The sequence below is a fragment of the Pelmatolapia mariae genome, linkage group LG17 (assembly GCF_036321145.2).
Source record: "Pelmatolapia mariae isolate MD_Pm_ZW linkage group LG17, Pm_UMD_F_2, whole genome shotgun sequence".
Classification (NCBI taxonomy): Eukaryota; Metazoa; Chordata; class Actinopteri; order Cichliformes; family Cichlidae; genus Pelmatolapia; species Pelmatolapia mariae.
In genome coordinates this window covers 3,576,730-3,600,423 of record NC_086242.1, presented here as the reverse complement: position 1 = coordinate 3,600,423, position 23,694 = coordinate 3,576,730, and the positions used below count along the sequence as shown (strand labels likewise).

Genomic DNA, 23,694 nt, shown 5'->3' with positions numbered 1-23,694 from the left:
TACATGCCTTAATGGATTGAGTTGCTGCTGTGTGATTTTTTGACCAGATATTTGTATTAATGAGCAGCTGAACAGGTGTACCTAATAAAGTGGCTGGTGATTATCCCAATATGGCACTGAAACATGAATTTGTATGATTACTATGAAAGTCAATAAACAGTAATACCCAGTTATTCCCAAGCTGTTTCTGGAGTCAGACCGTGATACTTAACAGTTAAATATCCTCTCTGTGTGGGGGGGCTCACTGATGACAGACCTAGACCGTCCTTGGTGGTTTGTGGTTCTAAAAAAAAAAAAAAAAAATGACTGGGTATAAAAGGCCAGCATTAACCTCCCACCCCCCGACATATGCCACATGGCCACACCTCCATCTCTTGCAAGATGAAGCGAGTAACATCGTGAAGCCTTACTTCAATGAATTTAGCAGCACACATTTAGGTGTTTTTATTGTTTACATAATGTATGTGCAAAACAATGCTTCATTCAAAGCTGGAATAAGTGAATAGGCAGGGCTGCAAAGTACTCAAAATGTAAGCAAAAATAATGAAATCTTTTTTTATATACAATTTACAAAATATAATAAACTTTGATAAAAAAAAAAAGTATATATTGATCTTTAATATTTAACAGAATCTGTATCCTCAACAACAGCTGGTAATATGTTCCTTTTTCTTTCTGCAGGAACATTAAATTGTCCTTTACATTCACTCGTTGTCCACATGAGGAGTCCTTTTATTGCAAAAGTGTACATTCAGTGAGGTAGAAATGTTCTTTTTTTGGGTTGTTCTCTTCATGAAAAACACTAGCTCACTGGAGCTCAGTCACTCAGCTAAGTGCTTGATAGACACTGTGAGGTGGAATCAGTCCGAGTGTTGTCAAATGGCTGTTCATACACACTGTTGCTCTGCTCTGATGAAGAGTCGTTGAACTCCTTGTGGTCTGACTCTGCATCCGGAGCAGTATAAGGATTCTCGTGCAGAGTTATGCCATTCTGTGTTACTGACAGTGGGGTGAATCCTGGATGAAGGTCCTGAGGCCTCCAATTGGGAGCTTTCCCAAATGTTCCTGAGTGAAAACGTGCAACAAGAAGTCAGGCCGGAGCACAGGAAATTCTGAAGTAAGAACGGTTTGGGAAGCATGAATTTAAGACCTACCCATGAAGGTGTTGCAGGGGGAGAGACATTCATTAGGTCTCCCATAATCAACCGTATCCCCCTCCTCCACTGATGAACGATGGTCGCTCTGATGGTAGGAGGAAGCATGATGCAAACTAGCATTGGGAAGCTGGGTCAGGACAGTGGACGAGCAGAGGTCAAAATGCTCGGTCAGGAAGTAGTCCCTCCTTTTAGAGTTTGTCAGGCTGCCGTTGTAGGAGTCCATACAAGCTGGCCTTTGGTCAGTGGAACAACCTGAAGGGTTTGAAAAACAGTCAGAATCTTTATAAAGAGTCTGAGATTTTTAAAGTACGTCACATACACTTGAATAGATTTTTATAGCTGAACAACAGTGATGCTGCCAGACTATTTTGCAGACCTGTGAAGACTTCAGTTGGGTCAGTCAAGTACATGTTATCTCTCTGAAGCAGTGAGCCAATTGGACCTTGGTAATGGCAAAGCAGAGGATCAATGGCCACTTCCATATCCACTTCACTTCCTGTATCCAAATGACAAAGACCTGTCAGGACAAATGAATGGGCTCGAGTAAAAAAAAACTACTGTTTCTACAGCTTTCACTTTGGAAACAAAGAAGAAAAGGCAGCTTTTTACCGATCATTTCTTTAGGCTGCAGATAGAAACCACTAATAGAAGACGTCATGTACTGATGGCTGCTACCGCTCTCAGACGGTATATAACCATCCTGTCGGTCTGCTAATGTGCCCTGAGAGGACAGGTAGCTGGGGATGTCGGCAGGCAGGTTGGTCTCATCTAAAGCATAAGTTTTGCTTTCATTATTATATATTAAATGTGCAAGGAAAAAGAAATCAGGTACTGAATGATAATTAAATAAGGCCCATGAACTGACCTGTGTTGGTGACACTACAGTCTTCGTTCCTTCGACGGGTGTGGTAGATGATGACTACCCAAACCAGGGAAGTACCAACCACACAACACACCACCGCTATGATGACGATGCCTACTGTGGTCCACCCATCATCGTCAGATCCTGCCCCAGTTCCAATACCCACCCCAACGACGCCCTGTGCTCCAGAGTCGCAGTTGGGATTCGGCACAACCGTCAGTCGAACGTTGCCCCTCTCTGTGCCCAGAGTGTTGGACATCTCACAAGTATACTTTCCTGCATCTGCCTCTGCGGCGTCAACAATGATAAGGAGTTGGTTGGCAGCTGCGAAGAAGTGGCGCTCTGTAACCACTAATGGACTGTCATCTTTGGTCCAGTTCAGCTTTGGGGGAGGACTACCGCCAGCAATGCACTGAAGGACGGCGGTCTCACCTTTAGCTACGGTGCGATCCATGAGTGGACGGAGAAATGACGGTGTTTCTGTAAGACAAGCAGAAGAATGGAGTTTAAATGGGCCAATAACTTCTACATATAAGACTTTGGACCTGAAATTGGTGCCTTTCTCTCACCTAGAACTGTGAGTGTAGCATTTGCAGAAATGGCTCCAGCTGTGTTTTGAGCTGTGCAGCTATAAACGCCAATGTCTTCAGTCTTGACATCCACTATGAAAAAGACATCATCCTCAGGCATGACATGCATCCGGCGTTCACGGGCGGCAGGAAAGTCGGTGCCTCCATCTTTCTGCCAGGCGATCTGGGGGGAAGGGTGGCCAACAGCAGCACACTCCAGCCTAGCCGTTGCCCCGGCGCGGATACTCAAGTCCATAGGGGTCTTCGTGAAGGAAGGGAGCACTGGAAAAAGACCAAAATACATTCTGATTAGACTGTTTAGGATCTTTAAAGGTGCGTGCCCATAAATGCATCCCACTCCAAACTCACTGTGGACGGTGAGTCTGGCCTTGGTAGAATACGAAGATCCAAAATGGTTGGAGATCACACACTGATACCTCCCCTCGCTGGAGAACTCGACGTTTCGGAGCTGCAATGTGGTCGTATACTCCGTCACCTCCGTCTCACCTCCTGCTCCCCCTTGCACCCGTAGGTGGGCCTGGTTGTGGATCTCCGCATCATTAAGGACCTCATTGTCTTTTTTCCAGGCGAAGGTCATCGGCGAGTCGCTTGAGCTGGCCGCAGAGCACACAAACGTCACATTGGCGCCTTTGAGGGCCGATTGGGTTTCCGGCTGCACAGTGATCTGAGGCTTTGGAAAATCCTCTGTGTGAATAAGAAAAAGGAACTTTTGAGCTGCATGTACATATATAAATATATAACATGTTTACATTTTCTTAGCTCATTCCAATTTCCCATTTTTTAAGATTTTGGATTTTAATAACTGGCATTATATCCTCAGTTGCACAAGGTTTGAGGACCTCCTATATCTCTTAATCAAGAAAAGTCTTTCAGATAACTTTTTAATTGTCAGGTTAAACGACGCCTTGCAGATCAGCTCTGATATGATGTTATGTTTTGTTAGTCCTTATCATTTTTTAAAGAGCCAAGACACGAGTGTAAATCTTAGGATTTTATCTGTAACTAAGTGCAGATGGGGCCCTGGGGGAAAAATGTAGTAAACTTCTATCATATTCCTTCTCGAAACCCAGAAGTCAAGGAGGAAAATACCCAACAATCTGGGCCAGTCTGTGAATGGAAAACCTGTCGTGGATAAATGGCTGTTTCTCAGACATTATGGGACATTTGTGTCAAGGTCTCGCACCAAGTGGATGCATCACTCACCACACACAAACTCCTCCTGGCGGACGGCGAACACGCTCCTGCCCTGCAGCATTTGCGGGTGGGCGCAGCTGGCATTGACGCAGTACAGGAAGGTTTGTTCTGCCACCCAGATGGGTAGCCACTTCAGCTGGCAGTCGCACAGGAGGCTGGAGGTGTTTAGACGCCTGCCAGGGGGAGAAGATACCAGAAGCGTTTAATTCACTTTGCAGTAATATTTAGAATGGCTGGTAGTCTGCGTTTCCTCACACAGCCGATGAAGGTAAAGCCGCGTGTCAAATAAAGACCACAGTGGAATCTACAGAGGGAGATTTTTATCAGTACAAGACCATCGGTTTGTGTATATGAATCAGGTAAATGTGAAGTGTTTGTCTTAGGAGAAGTTACGTTTAGATTCATATATTGTTTGGTATTTATACTGGATATTTAATGTAGATATAGACGCACAGACATACTAAAATATCCCCTAAAATCCAACTACAATGCACCTGTTTTCTTTAGGAAATATTTCGCTGTACTGTGTATGTAATTTGTCAAGACTTGCACTGAATTTGAATAAATGTAAAGGTTGCTTTGCTTGGGTTTTTCAGCGAAAGCTATCCTATAATGAAGGACACAAAGAAAACCGTGAACCCGTTATTAACACTGGAGTAAGCACTGTTTGCTGCAGACTTTTCCCAGCAGACCATAATGAGTTTCACCTGGTGTTCTGTCCCACATCAACATTGGAAACACTAACTGAAGCTGCCCTTAGACACTTACAGCTCCTGCAGGTTCTTCATCTGGGAGAAGGCGTTCGCTTGGATGGACATGATGGCGTTATTACTCAAATCTCTGCGGAGCGGAAAGAGAGAAGAAAATTAGGGCCGCTAAGATCCCCACACAAAGATGGCAGCTTTTTCTGCCGACATCAGCCGTGTGGAGCGAAGGCTACAAAAACTTCAATCGAGTGAAGAAAAAGGTCTGGGCTCCAGAACAATAAAACTCTGTGCAGCAGTTTGCTGCGTTAATCAAGAGAGGCCCAACGCTGGGCTGCTTTTGAGCTTTGGCAACGGCTGGGAAAAAACTCTAATTAGAATCAAATGCAGCTGTTGCACCACCATCCCCAACACACACACACACATTTACACACACAGACTTCTCTCCACTTGCCTCGGTGATCGATATAGTCTGGCACACATGTAAAGATACTAATGGCAGAGTTTTCTTCTTGATTCCACATCAAAGCGGAGGAATGGGAGAAGAAACAAACAGCCTCTCTGTCTTAGTGTGATTCACCCTGGTTAGTTTACAGCTCGGACTTTTGGAAACAATCAGTGAAACACGAGGCCGACTCACAGGTGCTGCAGCGCATCCAGGCCTGAGAAAGACTTCTTGGTCACCGAGCGGATCTGGTTCCTCTGCAGAAATCTGGGAAAACAACAAAAGTCTTATCAATTTCCAACCTCACTTTTGACTCGGTGACCTTACATTGTTTGTGTGTTCCACTAGGATTATGGCAAAATGATCCCACACTCACAGTTTTTTCAGCTTGTCCAAAGCAGAGAAAGGTCCATTCATGTCTTCAATAGTCCAGGAGATTTCATTATTTTGGAGATCCCTTTCAGGAGAAGCAAACATAAAAAGCACTTTAAAAAAAGGAAGAAAAAAAACCCCACACCCAGAAAACAACTGCGCTTGTGATGTTAATAAAACTTTATGCGGCTTTACATTTCGCGTGATGGAGGGAAAATGCTCGAGATGTTAAAATTACAAAGTGGCCCCGTGCCCAAACAGGAAGTCGCGTCTTGGCCGTTGTGGCACTTTTTAAAAGTCTGCTTTGGCATTTCTGTGTTGTATAGTGGAAAAAAGTTTTACAAGGAAGTTTGGCAATATAAGCTGTGCTGCATTCGAGGGGATGATATATTCCACGTGCAATTTAAATCTGTATGTGATCATCCCCAAAGTTTACCAAAATCTTAACATAAACAAAGACACTTTGTTTATTCTAAAATGGACCAAAACCAACATATCCTTCTATATTTATTGGTTAAGCTCGCCTGACATTAATTGCCCATTTTGCTATGTCCTTGTGAGTTTACATATTTCAGCCATTTTCAGCGTTATATTACGTTGGCTTTGTGGAAACGACTCAACTAGCTAGCACGTCTAGTTTCCACTGAACATTTGAGTTAGGATAACTTTGAACTTCAGAATTACCCCCGTGGGAATAGAAATAAAACACGAGGTTGAAAAAAAGAAACATTACACAGAAAAAAAATGTCTCTTTGAAATCGAGAGACTGTAACCAACTGTTGATGTTCGCTGAAACATTTTCTGCTACCAAAACTAAAAAAACCTGGAAAAAATATGGTTACATTTATCCTGCTATCCACAGAAAGAAAAATACACGCAAAACAACTAAATACACAGTTTTAGGGTATGAACATCAGTAAAAGCCAAGCATTTCCCTGAGAAATTGCCTGCTTTGATCCCCGAGCGGCTTTCCTGCTTTCAAACAGTTCGTTTTCTCCTCGACACGCCTGCTATGGCTGATACAAACTGAGGAAGTATTTATGTGTGCGTCTGTGTGTGTGTGTGTATGTGTAGGGGGCATTTGGTTTGAAGGCCTGAAGCAATCTACGTCTAACTAGGTGCACACCTGCCCTACGATGACCTAAGGAAGACATTTGGTTCTAGTTAAAAAGACCTAACTGGGAAAAATGTTAGGGAGCCTCTCTGTGGGAACAGGGGACGATGGGTGTATGGTGTGTATGTGTGTGGGGAGGAGGGGGGGGGGGGGGGGGTGTTGAGGTTGGGTTTGTGGCTCTCTGAAGGGTTTTTTTTTTCCCTTTCTTTTATACAAGCTGTGTTCTTTTTCCCTAGCATGGAGAACCTGAAAAGAAAAGTTTGAAATCTATTTTGCCTCGATATGTTTGCCAATGAACTTTGCGTTAAGACTGGGGTAGGTAAGGATTTTCTAAGTGTTCTAGCAATTTAAATGAAACATGATTAGTGGTACTGCTGTTTTTAGAAAGGTAGAAAAATGAAACACTCAGAACAACAGAGTGAATAACGTTCTACACGATGATCTAGAAACTACTTACAGTAATCAGTGCTTGATGTAAAGCAGTAATCACATTACATTTACTTACATTACATTAATTTTTGTTTGTAGTGTAAGAGGGCGAGACAATAAAGTGCAAACCGTGATTAGGCCACGATAGACTATCCACTGCTGCTAACACAACACTGACGCTTTGCTGGCTTGCATAAAATGCATAATATGGTAACACAAAGCTGGAGATCTTTGGAGTGAGAACAAAGTTAAAGCTGAGTGCTGATCCCAGCCAAAGCTTGATTTTTTTAATGTCTTTTTTTATGTCTTTTAAACTTAAATAAAAGATCATGTGCATGTTCTTATTTTATAAGGATTTATGTGTGGGCATGGAGCCCCAGGTTTATAATTTTAACTTGCAAACATGTAACAATTCATCTCAGGCATAGACAGTATAAGAGATGGACGTAGATGCCATCCATTGGTTCGTGCAGTCCTGTTTTAAAGCATCCAGATTAGCGTTTTTACCATCTGCACCTTGGCTTCCAAAACCAAAAAGACCTAGTTGTTTATTCAGTATGGCCCGAAATGACTTAATACTAGCTCATCAGGAAAGATTTTACAAAGGTCAAATCAGAAGACTGACAGTCTTATTGTAACCCCGGCTATCACCATGGTGTAAAAGCAAAATATAACTCAACAAGTTGTGTAAGAAATTACTCTTCTTAAGAGAGTCAGGCACTACTTACTCAACAGTGAATACAACTTACAGCATCTGCAGGTTGGAGAGACCACGGAAAGCTCCATCAGCGATAAAGCTCACGCGGTTGTTTCCAACGTCAAGCCTGTCAAGCACGCCGAGATTTGCGAATCCCGATTCGTCCAGCCTGGACAGGTGATTGGATGACAGGTTGCTATGGGAAAAAAAAGAAGGTAATAATAAATACATTTCTGCAAAGCGCTGCTTACAAACTGGCTCGGCTGTTGTGATGCTTCATGTTTTCATGTTTAAAAAACAAACAAAACAGAACTGCCATTTTTTTTTACTCTTTATATTTCCAGACAAACCTTATCTCCAATCAGTCTGCAGAGATCAAATTTTGCATCAAAAAAGAATTTGTGAATCACTCCGAACAGACTTTTTTTTTTCTCAAAGTAAACTCTGATGAGAACAAATCAAGATAGCTGAACACGTTCACAACCCACAGGCGACTTGTTTACTCTCAGGCTTGTGTGATAAGAGCGAAAAAAAGCGGGGAAAGAAGGAAGAAAAGAAAAAGCAACCTATCCGTGAAAAATGCTCCAGACATGGCGAACACTAAAACCGGCCACCGCTGTAAACAACAACCACAACAAAGGAAATTCAATCTACTCGCAGGAACGTGCGTTGATGACTTGAGAAATCAATTTTGTGGGTATTTCAAAGAAAAGAAAAAGCAACTAATAATGGAATTTCCAAAAAAAACCAAAAAAACCAAAAAACTAACGGGACTTCCAGAGGCCAATGTTTTGGCTCAAGTGACAGCAGAGCAGAAAGGAGGCAAAGGGGTGTGTAATATTTTGGCAGTGCTTTAATGTTGGCACTGACTGGCAGAGCACAAGAGGCGCTGCTTTGTCTACGTGTGTGTGTGTGTGTGTGACGGGTTTGGGGTGTATTGGCGACAGGAGGAACTGGAGTGTGAGGAAGGGCAGGCGGGAGTGCCAGAGAGGAGGAGAGGGCAACACGGAGAAGTGTTGGGAGTTCAGAGTGTGAATAGAAAGTGGGGGGAAATATCCAGAGGGACAGCAGGGAAAGAGAAAAAAAAAAGGTGGACTCACAGCTCACTGAGTTTCGGGCAGGGCTCCCAGGCGTCAGATTTGATCTTGCTAATGGTGTTGTGGCTGAGGTGGAGCTGCTGCAGAGACAGCAGGCCGTACAGCCAGCCTTTGCTCACCTCTGTCAGGTTGTTGTAGTCCAGCTGCCTGCACACACACACACGTGCACACACACAGTGAGTCTTTATTCTGCAAACAACATTAGATTCCGGGAATAAAACATATCACAAAAAATGCTTACAGGACTTCCATATTACTGAGACCCCAGAAACATCCGTCCATCAGGCGGTTGAGGCTGTTTCTCTGCATCTTCAAGGAGCGAAGACTTGGGAGGTGTTGGAACGTCAGCCCATCCACCCTGCGAACCCGGTTTCTGCTCAGCTCTCTGAAACGCACGCAGAAAGTTTAAAGTGGAAACAGGTCATTTACACGGACTCAAACTATTTTCACAGTGAAAAGCAGTACAAGCATGCCCCGCGCTCACACTACAACTCAGTCGAGGAGGACAGCTCTATTGTCGAGGTGTCACCAGCATGCATCTCTCATCACAGGTGGATACACTATACTGCTAAAAGTAATCACGTCCATGGCCACAGGTGGATGAAATCAAGCTCTCAGGCATGCAGACTGCTTCTACAAACATTTGTGAAAGAATGGGTCGCTCCCAGGAGCTCAGTGAATTCCAACGTGGTACCACGATAGCAACCTGTGCAACAAGTCAGGTCGTGAAATATGGCAAAAGAGTGTGTGAGCTTCCTTCAGGTGGATTTTAGTATAAAGGACACAGTTCCTACACGAGACTGCCTGTGGATTTTCCACATGAGCCCAACGTGGCAAGTGACAGGCGATGTCCAAAATTGGGAAACCAATACCAAAATAATCTAGATGGATAAACAGCCCTTAGAAGCCAGAGGAAAATGTGGAATTATGGGGCAAAAAAATTTGGGAACACCTCGATGGTGGCTGGGATGGGGGACATCTGGGCTTTTCTGTTTAGACTATTACCCCGATGACGCAGAGCCGTAAGTCCTAGACATGGATGGATGGTCAAACTGTCTAGCAAGCCTTTGTAATTTTTTTGCTTACAGATGCTGTAGGTGAGGCAGCGTGAAGATCTTGGGTCCTATGTTGGAGAGGCGGTTGCGGTTGAGCCGGAGAACCTGCAGCGTGCTGGACAGATTGGTAAAGCAGCCAGGCTCCAGAGAGGATAACCGATTGTTGTTGAGGAACCTGAAAAAGAAAGATATGCTTGTAAAATCTGCTTTAAATACAAATGTACTGCAGAAAAACTGCAATATCTGCTGTTGAACTAGATGGAGTGATTAAACCTGCCTAAATTTAGTGTGCATCTGCAAGCTGCTTTGCAATCCACCTCCGCCCATTTTCATGCCATCTCTGACTAATAACTGTCATCTCTGTTGTGATCAAATGTATTGTGTTATGTGCCGACTGACTGCTGTGGGGTCCCAGAACAGAAATATGCTGCCAAATATAAATGACTACAGCTGGAAATACCACCTTTCTTTGGCTCTGAATGAACGAGTTTCATGACAGCGCCATGCTTGTGCTCTGATCTGAATGTTTTTCTTAAGATAAAGAAAATCAAAACACTCACAAGTTCTTGAGAGGCAGCGCAGGGAAGGAGCCGGACTTTATTTCCACAACATTGTTGTTACTGAGGTCGAGGGTTTCCAGGGCAAGAAAGGGCCGGAGCTGAGCCTCGGAGATCGCAGTGATCTTGTTGTTTGCTCTGAAAATACAGACACCATTGCTCCAATAAATGACAAAAACATCATGTATTTGGCTAGCGGTGCGCATCGGTTTCACATTTCCAGATGCACAAGCACTCACTTTCCCAAAATTAGGCTGCGGAATTAAAAAATGACAAATTCTCGCGCTCTTAAAGCTTAAACTTACCACCCAACATGAAGCTATGTCATCTTTTTTTTCTGCTGAGGTTGCACGTGCATTTCATAAAAAAAGCCAACAAATTATTCAATATGATTAATGTTGCTGCTCTTCACACCAAACAAGCTTTCACTTTACTGATGTGTTATTTTGTTTATAAGGTAATTACCAACAAGGTATTTAAAAAAGTAACCTGCCAATTACTTGGCTGATGAATACCATTCCCTCAGTGAAAGCATGCCTCAGCAGAGGCCAGCAATTTCCTGAGCTGCACGCCTCCTAAATTGCAGTGCAGGGACTGCTTAGTTATAAACAGAGCCTCTACAGTGCCCTCTTTGTGCATGAGACTCGGCACCAGAGAGGGAGAGAGCAAGTGGAGTGGAGGGGGGGTTTCCCTCCAAAGCAGCAGACTACAGGCCTAGTTTTCATTACTTACAGTCCTCCTCCAGCTACACCTTGCTGACCAGGAGAGAGGTTTTCCTGAAGCTTCTTTCCAGCAGCCAAAAAAAGAGAAAAGAAGCAAGGACAGTTTTATAATTTAGGTTTAATATGAGATGCGGTGCCATTAATGTTTAACCAATGCAAACGAGCTGAACCTGCACCACGCTGCTATGAAACTGTCGTGTGCTGCAGATTCATAGAACTGGGTGGGAACTGCAACACCTTTTTGTAAACTTCTCATTCACGGGGTGATATGATGGGAAGCAAAGAGTTGGGAGAGATGGAGGAGTTTGGCGGGCATGGAGGCTACGTCCACACTAATACATTTTCGTTTGAAAACGCATCTTTTTCTCTCCGCTTTGGCCTTCCGTCCACACTGAGATGGCATTTTTGGCCAAGGAAAACTGAGCTTTTTGAAATGTATCCACTTTCAAATGTATCCACTCCAAAGTGGATACAGTGTAGACTGCATAAATGGAGGCTTTTCGAAAACCTTGACACATTTTAGTCATGTGATGCAGTCATGTGACCAATTCAACCAAGATGGCAGACGGCATGGTAGAGCAGTTGTTTTGTTTGCTCTCAATTTTGACAGCCATAAAAACGATTAATATCAGTTTGTACCTGCTCCAGATAGCTTTTCTTCAAATTCTTTAATTCTCACACGCTTTTGCAACTTTGCACTTTTGTGTTACTCGTAGCAACAACGCCACCTTATTGTTAGTCCATTTAAAAAACTCGGTTCTTTTCCTCAACATTTTACCGCGACGTTTCAAAGAGCCGGAAAGTAAATAAGCAGCAGACGGAAATGATGCAGTTCGAGTACAGTGAAGGAACGTACAGGAACGTAAGCATTTCCGGTCGTTTCAGTGTGGATGAAGAACTGTTCGGAAACGATTGAAAACGATAGTGTGGATGCGGAGCGTTTTTAAATGAAAACACCATTTTCAAATTTATCCGGATTAGTGTAGACGTAGCCGGAGACTCATATGTTCATGAAACACATGAAAACATTGCTCCATTAAACTGTCACACAGAATCTGGCCTTCACTTTCTTTTCTTGTTCCACGTTTCTAATTTGCCCGGTCTTCTTTCTCTCATCCTAAACCGGTCATGGCAGATGGCCGCCCCTCCCTGAGCCTGGGTTTGCTGAAGGTTTCTTCCTGTTAAAAGGGGGTTTTCCCTTCCCACTGTCGCCAAGTGCTTTCTCAAAAGCAGTTGTCTGATTGTTAGGGTTTCCTCTGTATTATTGTGGGGTCTTTACCTTACAAAATAAAGTGCATAGATGTGACTGTTGTCATGACTTGGTGCTATATAATTAAAATTCAATTGAACTGAATTGTCAAACCTAAACATATGTTGCAGTGTGCACGAACTACATCATTACTGAAGTAAAACACATTGGCTCACTGTCAGCAACTTTTGTTTGGAGATTTGCAGCGAGCCTTCCGTGCATCACAGCCCTCGGGTCCCAAACAAAAGTGCCGCACACCACCTGTATCTCAGTTTTCATGTTCCCCTGACTGGTCGCTGAGAGAAGGAGGGCCGCCTGGTGAGACAGAACCAGTCTTTCCAGTTTTGCTCAGAGAGAGAGCTCAAACAGGGGACAGGTGGAGGGGCTCGGTGCCTGCTCCTCGCTCCCGGGGAAGAGCTCAGCCTTCGATTTGACTGCTAGATGGTATCATCGCTGTCTCCCATGTAATTATTGCACAATCCTATCCATTATTTCGCAGTAGAAAATATCTTCCGCTGTTCATCTTTAAACATTAACCCAACCGTGAACTCTCTGTGTGACTCTCTGTGCGACTGCATGCCCAGACAATTGCGGGACTGTACGTCGAGACCCTGCTTTCAGTCTCAACATCTGCACTGCCACTCAAAGAGTCCTTGCCACACACAAACAAACAGAGCTCTGTACACTTTAAATCCACTCACTCCAAACTTGTTCATTCAATCTAATGTGATTATGGAGTCATTACTAGTGTGATTGCAGGGCTTTGCTGCAGCTTCTGGAAGTCCGTGGAAGGCCAAGCATGTGTCAATAACAGCCCAATGGATGCTGAATACTGATGAAATCTGCACTAATTATTAAACTATTGTAACGTTTTTGTTGTGCAGCTTTCGTGGCTAGAAAACGATTTAATCGCATGTAATGGTCTTTTTTTCAAACCTTCTCAAATGCTTACAATGTGCAATATAATCAGTTGAAGCCTGTCTATACTCACAGGCCTATTACACCAATAAGACAAAGGTTTCACACAAGCTTATACCTGTCAGCACTTGTTGCATAGCTCGATAGTATTTCTGGCCTCAGCCACCATCGAGCTGACCACATTTACTCACTGCAAAAACATGAGATCCTCGTCGAGGCTTTTTATTGTTGCTGCCCCGTGTTCAGCAAAGCTCGCTACAGTGACTGGCAAATAATACTTTTGGAGGGGGAAGTTCTTTAAATGGAAAGTCGCTTTTTTTTCTAAATGTATCTTGCCTGTGGTGTGTGTGTGTGTGTGTGTGTGTGTGTGTGCCTGTGTGTGGTATTTCCTATTGGAAAAAGAACAGAGTTTGCAGAAGCCATCTGATGACTCTCTCCCTCTCTGCAGTGGCGCCTGTAATGAAAACCAGCGCTGTGCTTCACTGTTGAGACGCCATATTAAACTCTGCACATATCTGCATATCTCACTCAAATGGCAGATCATCTTAACACGTCAGTTAGTGAGAAGAACACACTGTGTTAACGTGAACTGAAGGACGCTTGTGTAGAGCAAGGATGTCTTTAAGACTGTACGTTTCTGCACTGCACAAAGTACTAAAACACATTGTTGTATTTCTTAAATTCTATCAAATACATAATGTTAGAATGCTGAATACCAATAGTGAACATAGTCAAATAGTAACAATTTGAGCTAAAACCTCAGGTTTCAGAATGCTCTAAGAACTCTGTTTCTGACACTTTTTTCTGCTCTTGGCTCTGTGTGACATCAGTAAGAGTGTATAACCCTAACATGGTCAACCTCTGACTTACACACAGAAGTTCTGCCCACAATCTGTAAATATATATATTCTGGTGATGAGGGGCAGCCAATCAGAAGAAAGTTGGCTTAAAAAACAGAGTGGCCTTTCTCCGGCTACACATTCACAGGTATTTGCTTCAAACAAGCTCATTTTGAAAAACATCTTTGTCCACACGAAAAAGATGAGACTATCAAGAACATGCCAAAGCAACTGGTCGCCATATATCCTTAAACATATACACATGTTTGCCAATTAAAAGCTTACAAAGACTAACACGCCACACAGTATTACATTAGTAAAAGAGATACAGGCACACTCATTTAAGAGAAACTCTGATTTCTTTGTCTACATACAAACGTAGAAACAGAGTTGTGAACATCTTAACCCTAGAAGGAGCTCAATTTTCAATTTTTACATGTGGCTGAAAGGCCAAAACACAGAAAAAGTAACATTTAATAAAATGCCCGAGTATGCATGGACAGGGCCTAGGGTAGAGGAGCAAAAACTGCTTGTATCAGAAAGACGAACAAGGGCTGGTATACGGATTCCTCTGAACTATTAATCATACAATTCTACTTAAGCAGACCCCAACAACCAAAGTATGGAGCTGGAAGTGAGCACAGGTAAGAGCGAAAAAGACAACGACAACAAGAAACACACAAACTTTTAATCCCTCCTTTAATTGCAGTTTCTCAAGTTTAACTGTCCATCAAACCATCTGGTTGAAGCACTGAGGCAGACATTTTTAACTTTGAGTTTAAAGAAATGCTACGGTGACACACTTTTCTAAATCTAAACATATCTGACCAGCTAACACAACTCACACTAACCTCACAGCCATCTTCCTCACATAACAAAGCTGCCATAGTCTTTTATCTGGAGTATAACCAACAACTCAATTAGCATCAAATCATGTTTAGCTTAACCCATACCCAGGAAAAAACAACTAAACATCTTGTAAAGGAATACCGCCGGGATTTTTAAAGAACAGATTCAACACAACCCTGATTTATCAAAAGCAAACCAACAAACATTTTCATTAGCAGTTGAATCTCTATCACATGAAAAATTCAACAAACAATTACTTTATCTGTGCCAATTTTGCTTTGGATCTCTTAATTTCAACAAGGTTCCCATTTCCTGAGGAACATAGAGGTTCACCTCCTTATACACCTAATCCAACCTGGAATCTCTATGGTCATTTGTTGAACCCTCCTTGAACACAAGCAAAGGGATTTAGTGGTGGTGGGGTTTACCCCCTCCATAAATTCCTGGGAAATTGTTCAATTAATTAAACTGATCACGACTCAATTACTACCAGCTGCAGGATTATTGCCGTTTGTTTTTACTCAGAGCAACGGGGTCAAAGAAGTCGACGAGAGCTGCCGCTATGTCTGACTGGCTGTTTGAATAAGTGGTATTCGATACCCCGAGGTCTTTTCCCCCCCCCTCTTTACAACCCTCCCAGCTTGGAGAAACTAAAGGAGGGAGAGAAATTCTGGAAAAATATTTCACTGGAGGAAAAAAATCACACTGTGCCATTTCATCTGAAGGAGGAGGATGGCTAGTGTGAGAGAGCAAGTGTGAAATTTCACTTCTTTTTCTTCTGCGTGAGCTCGTTTTCTTCACTCTGGTTTTTGCATATTTCAGATGAATTGTGCTTGACAACAATAACAGAGTTACAATGCGGTGTGTTTTGGGTTTCACAAATACGGGAGTTTCTGAATGCTGGCAAACCCGCTGATAACCACAGTTTTGCAATGTGATCTTTTTTAAGGCAAAATAGCCAGTATTTACTTAATTATATAGCACAGGCAATGTTTCACAGAACATTCTTTTATGTTTCTCAAATTAAAACAGACCTTGAACTGCATATTGTGAGCTTTTTGGTTAAAAAGAATTTGTATGTCAGCAAAATAGGATTCATGAAGCTCCACGGCACTATCCGCTGCCAGAAAATTAGCATGACAAACTGTAGCTATTAACTAGAATAGTTTGTTAAAATGAAAGACTGCTCAAAGATGGACATAGCCCTGCGTGGGCGTTGCCATCTCATTGAGTTGAATACGACCGAGACAAATGAGAGCTCACCTCACATTTACTTGCTAACGTGTTGTGATTGATAAGTTGTTAGCCAATGAGCATAACCTTGATATTTCTCCTTTCTGACTCTTAGAATTACCAAAATGTACAAAAATAAACTTAAATTTTTATTTAGCATGGCCTAAAACTAGTGACTGAACCCATAAACTCATCAGGAGAATGTTTGCAGGAAGGAAAACAAGAGCTGTTTTCCTTTAAACCTTATGTCCTTTTGTAACCCCAGAAGTCGCCCCCTAGTGGAAATTAAATAGAATACGGTTTAAAGGTACTTAAACACTGGCTCCACCTCTCAAACCTGGAAGCTAGTTGCATCTGTTATACAGTCCATGGTTAAGACTAGCAGAAATGTGTATTAGCTAATATTAGCTACAGCTTCTCGTACATCCTGTTTTTCACTAATTGTCAGCATTAAATGGTATGTTTTATTTCAAAAATGGATCGAACATTTGCAGAACCATTTGCAGAATCATCCCAGCAGAGGCTCCAATCTGGCCCACTGTGTGGCTTTGAACAATACGAAGGAGGGAATGAATTTTAACTTATGTTAACAAGATTTAACATCAGTTTCCTACTGATAAACACCTCCCCCTTGGCCATTCATACTAGACCAAAGTAATTACGTAATAGACAAACAATTCACATTCACTAAGTGCTTAGAAAGGGCTTTTTTTTTAAAAACAAACAAACAAACAAACAATGGATTCACAGTATAAATAAATATATCAGACATTTTCTCTGAATGAACAAAAACTTTCTGTTTTATAGTTACAGGACAGTCTCTGCAGTAGGTTACAGAACTTTTTCATTTACCATAGCAGCATTTTTAAATCATAAATAAAAACTAAGATGTACTGTTGCAATCGCACTTGTTTATCTAAAATATGTTAGCGATTACATGTGTAGTTAAACTTCTTTACACTGACAGAAAACAGAGTTTCAGTGATCCGGACCACTAAGGCTCAAACTGGGCTGTAAGTGCCCAAAATGTAAAATGAGTTTGACATCCCTGCTCTAAAGTATGAAGGTTTTTTTGGATTTTAAAAAAAAGTCTACCCTACTCATGTTTCTGTGCTAAGAAACTTATAGCTGGAGGTGACGCTCCTGAGTGAAATCTGTAAACAAATTGTCAATTGACTGACTGAAGACTGCACGCCCTGTGGCGACCGCGGGGTTTCGTGTTGGGGCTTGATGAGGAAAAGGCCTCATCTAGCTCAGAGTGGAGGCACATTCCTCCACAGTAACTTCACTTTGGCTGGTTTTGAGAGACGTGCCACAGAAAGCAAATAAAATTGTTGCGGTTTCACACACTAATATCTGGCGTTGCCCCGAGAGCACGTATTGCACAACAATACTCTTCTAGTTAAAGTCTGACAGGGACCGACTACGACAAGTCAAATCGCCTTCTGCATAGTCAGCATCACTGAAGCACACGAAGTGATCGTTCTCAACAAAAGTTAGAAAAACTGATACAACAAGGCAATATTAAAACTTGAAGCATTTTCTTCCAACTCTCTTTAAAGGAGTGGACGTGACCCATCCACTTGGGATCACACCAAAAAAAAAAAAATTTTCACATGACAGATTTTCTTTCTTCCCAGTCTCACGTCACTGCCTCCAGTTTAAAAATACACCAACAAGCAGCGAAAGCCACCAAAAAAAAAAAAAAAATTTCCATTTCTGTTGATGGCATTTGTCTCGAAACACGTGACCCGTCTGGGGCTGACTGCCATCTCTCTGACTGCCCCGTCTGGGAACCAGCTCAGTCAAATGGGTTGCTCTCTAGAGAGGAGGAGGGGGAGGAACCACTTCCCCGCTCGCTAGTTTAACCAGCAATGACAGCCCCGGCGGAGAATTACCCTCCACACCACGCTGAGGTGAGAATCCAGAGAAGCTTTCGAATTTAAAGGAAAGGTTTACTTACAGAATGAGAACTGTGATGTTTGAGGCGTAAGGGCCCAGCTCTGGTATCTCCTCCAGTCCATTGTGGTTCAGCTTTCTGCATATATCATCAAAAAAGACACGGTGAAAGAAGAGTTAGTCACAGACTGTTTTGGGAAAGCCCGAGTTTACTCTGAAATGTGCTGCGAAACACGAGGCATACTCACATTTCTTTTAAATGTTGTAGTTTGGAAAACAAAGTGCTGTCGAGCACCTGCAATTTGTTGTGGCTCAGGTCCCTGCGAAAAAAAAAAGAAGGAAAAATTAAGGGAAAAGTATACCCCACGCACTGTAGTTTTCAGCTGCTACAGTCTTACATTTGGGTCTGCGCAGCAAACATAATTACATACAAATTTGGTGTGTTATTGTGCCTTAAAACTGTGAACAGTGAAAGCGGATCAAAGAAAAACTCACTGTAATGTAACTACGAGGTTAAAGCTCCAAGACGTAACAGAATGCTTAGAGTCGCATAAAGTCGCAAATTTTAAACAAAGTCCCTCGACTGGTTTGAATTTTAGTTCCAGCTGTTTTTAAGGGTGGGCGTGACTTTGGTTTCAAACCACAGGTATATCCCTTTGAAATACAGTCAAATAGCAGCAACATTAAGATTGTTTAAGGTGTTTTAGAGAAGTGCCCAATATTGGACAACATCTCAAAGCAAGAGAAAAAAAGTTCCAATACAATTTTTTCCCCTCTGAATGCTTCACAAGTTAAAAGGCTGCTTCTGACATTTGGTCTCTCCTTTGAAACACAGCAGAAAAAGCTGATGCCAAAACAGCTTCCTTCAAAACCAGACGTCAGCAGAGAAAGCCAAAACCTACAACCTGATAACTTATTGTGTGTGTGGGGGGGGGGGACGAGGACGAGTAAAAAGGACGAGTGGAGTCGGCAGAGGTTTGTTAGTGACTGAATCTCTGTCCAGACGTCTTTGTTGGTGTCTGGACTCGTAAATCCTTTTTTTCTGACTTCGATATTTACAAATCCTGAAAATCAAATCTAACATGTATTAAACATGTACTTTCAGTGTTATTTAGTTGTGTAGTTGACCTCAAAAACCCCTAGCAATCACAACTCCTCTAAAGTTTTGACAATTTTGGAAACTCCTGAATATAATACTCTATTTAGAAGTATGAGTACATAGTCTGCACGTTGTTTGTTTTAGTCTTGAATATTGCTCAATTTGATCTGGTCTATGTCTTGGTTTTGTCTGAGCCCCATTTGGATGGAGGCCTGGCTCAAACTGAGCCTGGTCTTGGACTCGTCTGAAGCAGCTTTGGCTGCAGCTCACTCGGGGTGAGACTCTTGTTTTTGCTGCCTGTTTTTTTGAAAAGGAGCCTGAAAACCAGCTCAAGAAATCTGGCAAGCAGAGCCTCGTGCGCCATAAAGCACTGGAGTTATTGATGCTGCTGCGCACGATCGACGCTGTGGTGCCAGACACTTTTTTCTTTTCTTTTCTTTTTTTTTTACACCTCCCCTCCTCCTCTTCGCCCCCCTTACCTCCCTCATCTGGAATCCATCAAGCAGCTCTGGAAGGAGGGGGAGAACCTAACAACTGCTAATGTATTCTCAATGCCGGGAAAAGTGAGAGGGACGCCTTTCATACGCCTGAAACACCCCTGTTGAATTTTCTGGGGCCTGTTTTTGTTCTTTGGTGGAAAGTTTCTCAAGCCACTCAACTACAGTTTTACTCTAACTAACCTCCTTCACCCCTTCCCCCCATTTTTTTCCTCCAAGCATGCAGCTGTGTGTTGTTGTTGTTGTTGTTACAGCTCCAGCGCTGGGGGCCATAAGGGAAAGGTGCCCTATCATACTCCTGAGATAAACAGTGAGTAGCCATGACACTTTCATATCCCTCACAAAGCAGGCTCTGAGAGGAGCAAGATAACAGGCAGTGCTGCGTACAGGCTGCAGAACTATATCTGCATGGCTGGTGAAAATGTACTTATCACTCACTAAAAGAAAATGAATGAGCTACTCTACACACTACAAGAGCTGTCATTAACATTTTACAATAAACGGGGAAGATTTCAAATTAAATATGACAACTGTTTCTCTGCATTAGAAAATAACGATGCATAAACACCACAAGTTAGCCACAAGTTTCTGATTCTGAAATCTGACCGTCACATCACAAACTACAGTTAAACTTAAATTATTCTCAGCTTATAAAAAAATAACAACCACAAAAAATAGGATTTTGGAAGGCATGTAGCAATTACTAGCTTTCAGATTTTAGACACCACACTAAGGAGTTAGCTAAGTAGCAAACATAATTAGCATCAGCTATAATGGCACGTGACTTTTAAGAAAATGTTCTTATGGTTTTTACCTGGTCAAATGAATGTCTCAGTAAAGTTATCCAATAAATGTTTAATCAAATATACACTATTTGTCATATTTCAAATGTCATAGAAAAACTAATAGTTTAACTGGCTAGCAGCTGGGGTTCACTAGTTCTAGCTAGTTAAACTCAGAGACATCAGGTACTGTACTAGTATTTTTTTTTGTTTTTCACCTCTTTTTCAGTCTTGCATGTTCTAACAAAGTTTGTGTATAAGGAAGCAGCCCAAAGTAATTGTTAGTGTTATCTGTCCTTGTGTTAAAATAAGCAAAGCCTGGCTGATGTCGAATGTCAATAGTGGTTGCCCCTAAAATGCACTTGATTCATTATGACTCTTATACTAAAAGTAAGTTACCACAACATTGCATTGTTTAGTACTTCAATACTTTATTCAAGTACTAAACAAGTATCTAGTTAAAATTAGGCTAATTTTAAAATTTGGCTAATGTGCTAGAAAATTCACATTTATGACATACTATCAAGTCATTACAACACTTCAGAGACCAGTACCAGTCGACTGATACTGCCACATGACAGATATATCTATATCTTAAATGTGGTGTCTGAGATTCACTCACATAAAAACTATTTTTAAAACATAAAATGCAAAGTAGACGTTTTAATTTAGAAACCCTGTCACTATCAGTATATTTATCCATCTGTGATATTGGGTCTCCCTAAAAAAATAAGAATATTGGCCCCCAAAATCATGTATTTGTCAACGTACAATAAAGTTTACTTTGACTTGACTACATATGTTTAACATTATGCAACTGAGGAACTAAAAATCAAATGGTGCACTTTCCATTTAATAAATATGTTCTCAGTTTAAAAATTGGACTAATCTTTTGCCTTTTCCCTCAACGACCCCTCATATATGTGCGGCTTAATCCTACTTCTCCATACTTTCTCCATGCCCCCCTCCTCTTTCTGAGACTAATCCTACACGCTCCTCCTTAATCAGTACCATCGCTGGCTCTTGTGTTGCTAATTCAGCAGAAATAATGGGGTGCTGGAAAACAAAGGGTCGGGCGGTCTAAGGGGTTTAAAATGTGCTGGAGAGCCACTCGTAAATTAGCAAGCCAGAGTGAAAAGAATTTTTCCCCCCATATGGAACTTTTTTGTTTTTTTTGGGAAGACTGGGCCTCGGTTACGAGGCTCAGGCTGGGTCTGTTTTCTCTGGCAACTTCAAGTTTCCAGAGCAGCACATTTTAGGGAGAGAGAAAACTCACTCAGCAGCAGCAGCAGGGCAAGAACTACAACCAAGCACCGAAATCAACTGCTGTAACACGGGGCAATAAAAACCAAGCACTCCACCTTAAAGCCAGGATGCAAAAAAATAAGTCACTAAGAATAATTATCTAAGTAGAACACATCTAGGATCACGCTGTTACAGCTGGGTATGGTGTCCCAGCTTCAAAAAAAGGCCGCAGGCCAAGCTCAACCAAAAGCAGCCTGTGGAAAGAGTAATGGAGGTCTGACTCGAGGAAAGACTTCAGTGCTGCAACCAGACTGCATCTGGTTTACGCTTTTATGGCTGTGGGGAGGCCCGCGGGAGTTTGTGACACTAAAAATCTGGACAGGGAAAACACCGAAACACCCAAACAGTGCGGATAAACATGTAGATGCTTTCAAATCGAAACGCAATATTCTTCTTTATTAACAGCACTTATGCTCATTAATAACTGCTTACTGGCAGCTTCTGCAGCTGCTTCTATGATGCGATCGCCCATGGGAGAGCCTGACTGAACGCCCAGTACCTGCAGTCGCTCGGTGGATTTGTTCACAATTAACTGCAGGTTATGTAGAAAGGGGGGTTTGGTGTATGTATGATGTGTTTAACGCTTCCCTCACATAAATGGCACGTTGCTAAAAAGGATCAGTGAATATAACGCACACAAGCGGATTCATGACTAAGGTCACCATTACGCGCAACTTTTTCTGGACTCCTGACTGGATCTATAGCAAATAACAACAAAATCAAAGCAAATTAAGTCAGTCTTCTTCTACTTTTTCTGCTTTACAACCCGTTCCCTTTTCAGTGCGACAGGAATGCGGATCACCCCATCTCATCTCAAGAAAACTAAACTTGTTCCCCAAGAGGTGCGCAGAGCTTTAAACCCTTATTCACAGCGATTCAAATCAAAAGCTGATCCAGTAGACTCACAGTTCAACTGTCCACTCCGGGATCACGGCTGGTAGTGTTTGTCCCCTTTTCAGCCGACCGCAGTCCACGAGCTCCCTGAGACAAGCGCAGGGAGACGGACACGTCCTGGCGTTAGTACCAGATCCGCTCTCCACTCTCAACAACAGCAGGAAAATCACAGCGAACTTTGCAAAAGTGCGAGGCAGCGTAGAGGAACGCATTTTCCCCCCAAGTGAACACCTCCCAACTTGTTTTGCTTTTATCTTCAGATGAATCCAAGTTATCCAAGTTATCACCCCCAGAAAAAGAAAAAAGAAGACGAAATAAAGTCCAGATCTGGAGCTGTCTGTCGGGGCGCAGTCGATCCTTATATCCAATCCGTTGTTGTTGTGGGGATCGCGGGGGTGAGGTGTAAAAGAAAAGCGTTCTTCTCAAACTTGCCCATTCCTATGGAGGAACTTTTGTACCGTGAGCCTCGCTGCTTCTGTTGGGGCAACTCGCGCTGAGCAGGATCCCCACAGCGCAGCGTGAGCGCACGCCAGAGGTATGTGGGCGGGACGACAGGGGTGCACGGGAAATGTAGTCCATCGGACTGCTGCGGGCGTAAAGTGCTGTGTACTGTGTCCTTTAGTGCAGGAATAATAGAATTCTGCTTATATTTTATGTATCAGTAATTAAATATTTGTAAAATGTAGAGTTTCATCATTTTTAATTACACACACTTTGCACATACTGTTGGTAATCCTCCTGGAACTTGTATTTAGGGCTCATAATCATACTGGATTGCGGTCTTGCTTAATTGATTATGTTTTTAGTTTATCAAACGCCTGATAATTGCGGAAAAATCCCAGCTGTCAAATAGGATAATTTGGTAACTGTGACAAGTCCAAATGAAATTCACTTTATTCAAAGACGGGCAAGAGAGAACCTGTAATATTCACATTTAGGAGCTGGAACCGGTGCACATTAAGCGTTTATGCTTAAAGGAAAGCAACAAAGAGATTAATTTTCTGTTGCCTGACTTGATTAAGTGACTAATCGTTTCAGCTCTACTTGCAATTGGGTATTTTCCATCGTGGCCTCATTACTTTTAATTAAGGGAGGCTCTGAAATCTTCCTTTGCAGGTCTTGTTTGTGCTGGTCG

General features: G+C 42.4%; 1 protein-coding gene across 2 annotated transcripts; it reads right to left on the bottom strand.

Annotated features, from left to right (window-relative positions):
• Positions 1–493: 493 nt before the first annotated feature.
• lrig3 (leucine-rich repeats and immunoglobulin-like domains 3) lies at positions 494–23,015 on the bottom strand. 2 transcript variants are annotated; one of them, XM_063500981.1, is made up of 19 exons: positions 22,572–23,015; positions 18,231–18,302; positions 18,047–18,121; positions 10,277–10,411; positions 9,748–9,891; positions 8,903–9,046; positions 8,665–8,808; positions 7,617–7,760; positions 5,329–5,409; positions 5,148–5,219; positions 4,572–4,643; positions 3,813–3,976; positions 2,958–3,293; positions 2,589–2,870; positions 2,023–2,499; positions 1,767–1,925; positions 1,534–1,674; positions 1,155–1,409; positions 494–1,065 (listed from the first exon to the last, which is right to left on the bottom strand). In XM_063500981.1, exons 1-19 carry the CDS (start codon positions 22,769–22,771, stop codon positions 830–832), a joined length of 3,333 nt encoding a protein of 1,110 aa, XP_063357051.1. In that variant the 5' UTR covers positions 22,772–23,015; the 3' UTR covers positions 494–829. The 2 variants fall into 2 exon arrangements, with proteins under 2 accessions (XP_063357051.1, XP_063357052.1); XM_063500982.1 differs by having other exon boundaries at positions 1,534–1,653.
• Between the last annotated feature and the right edge of the window lie 679 nt (positions 23,016–23,694).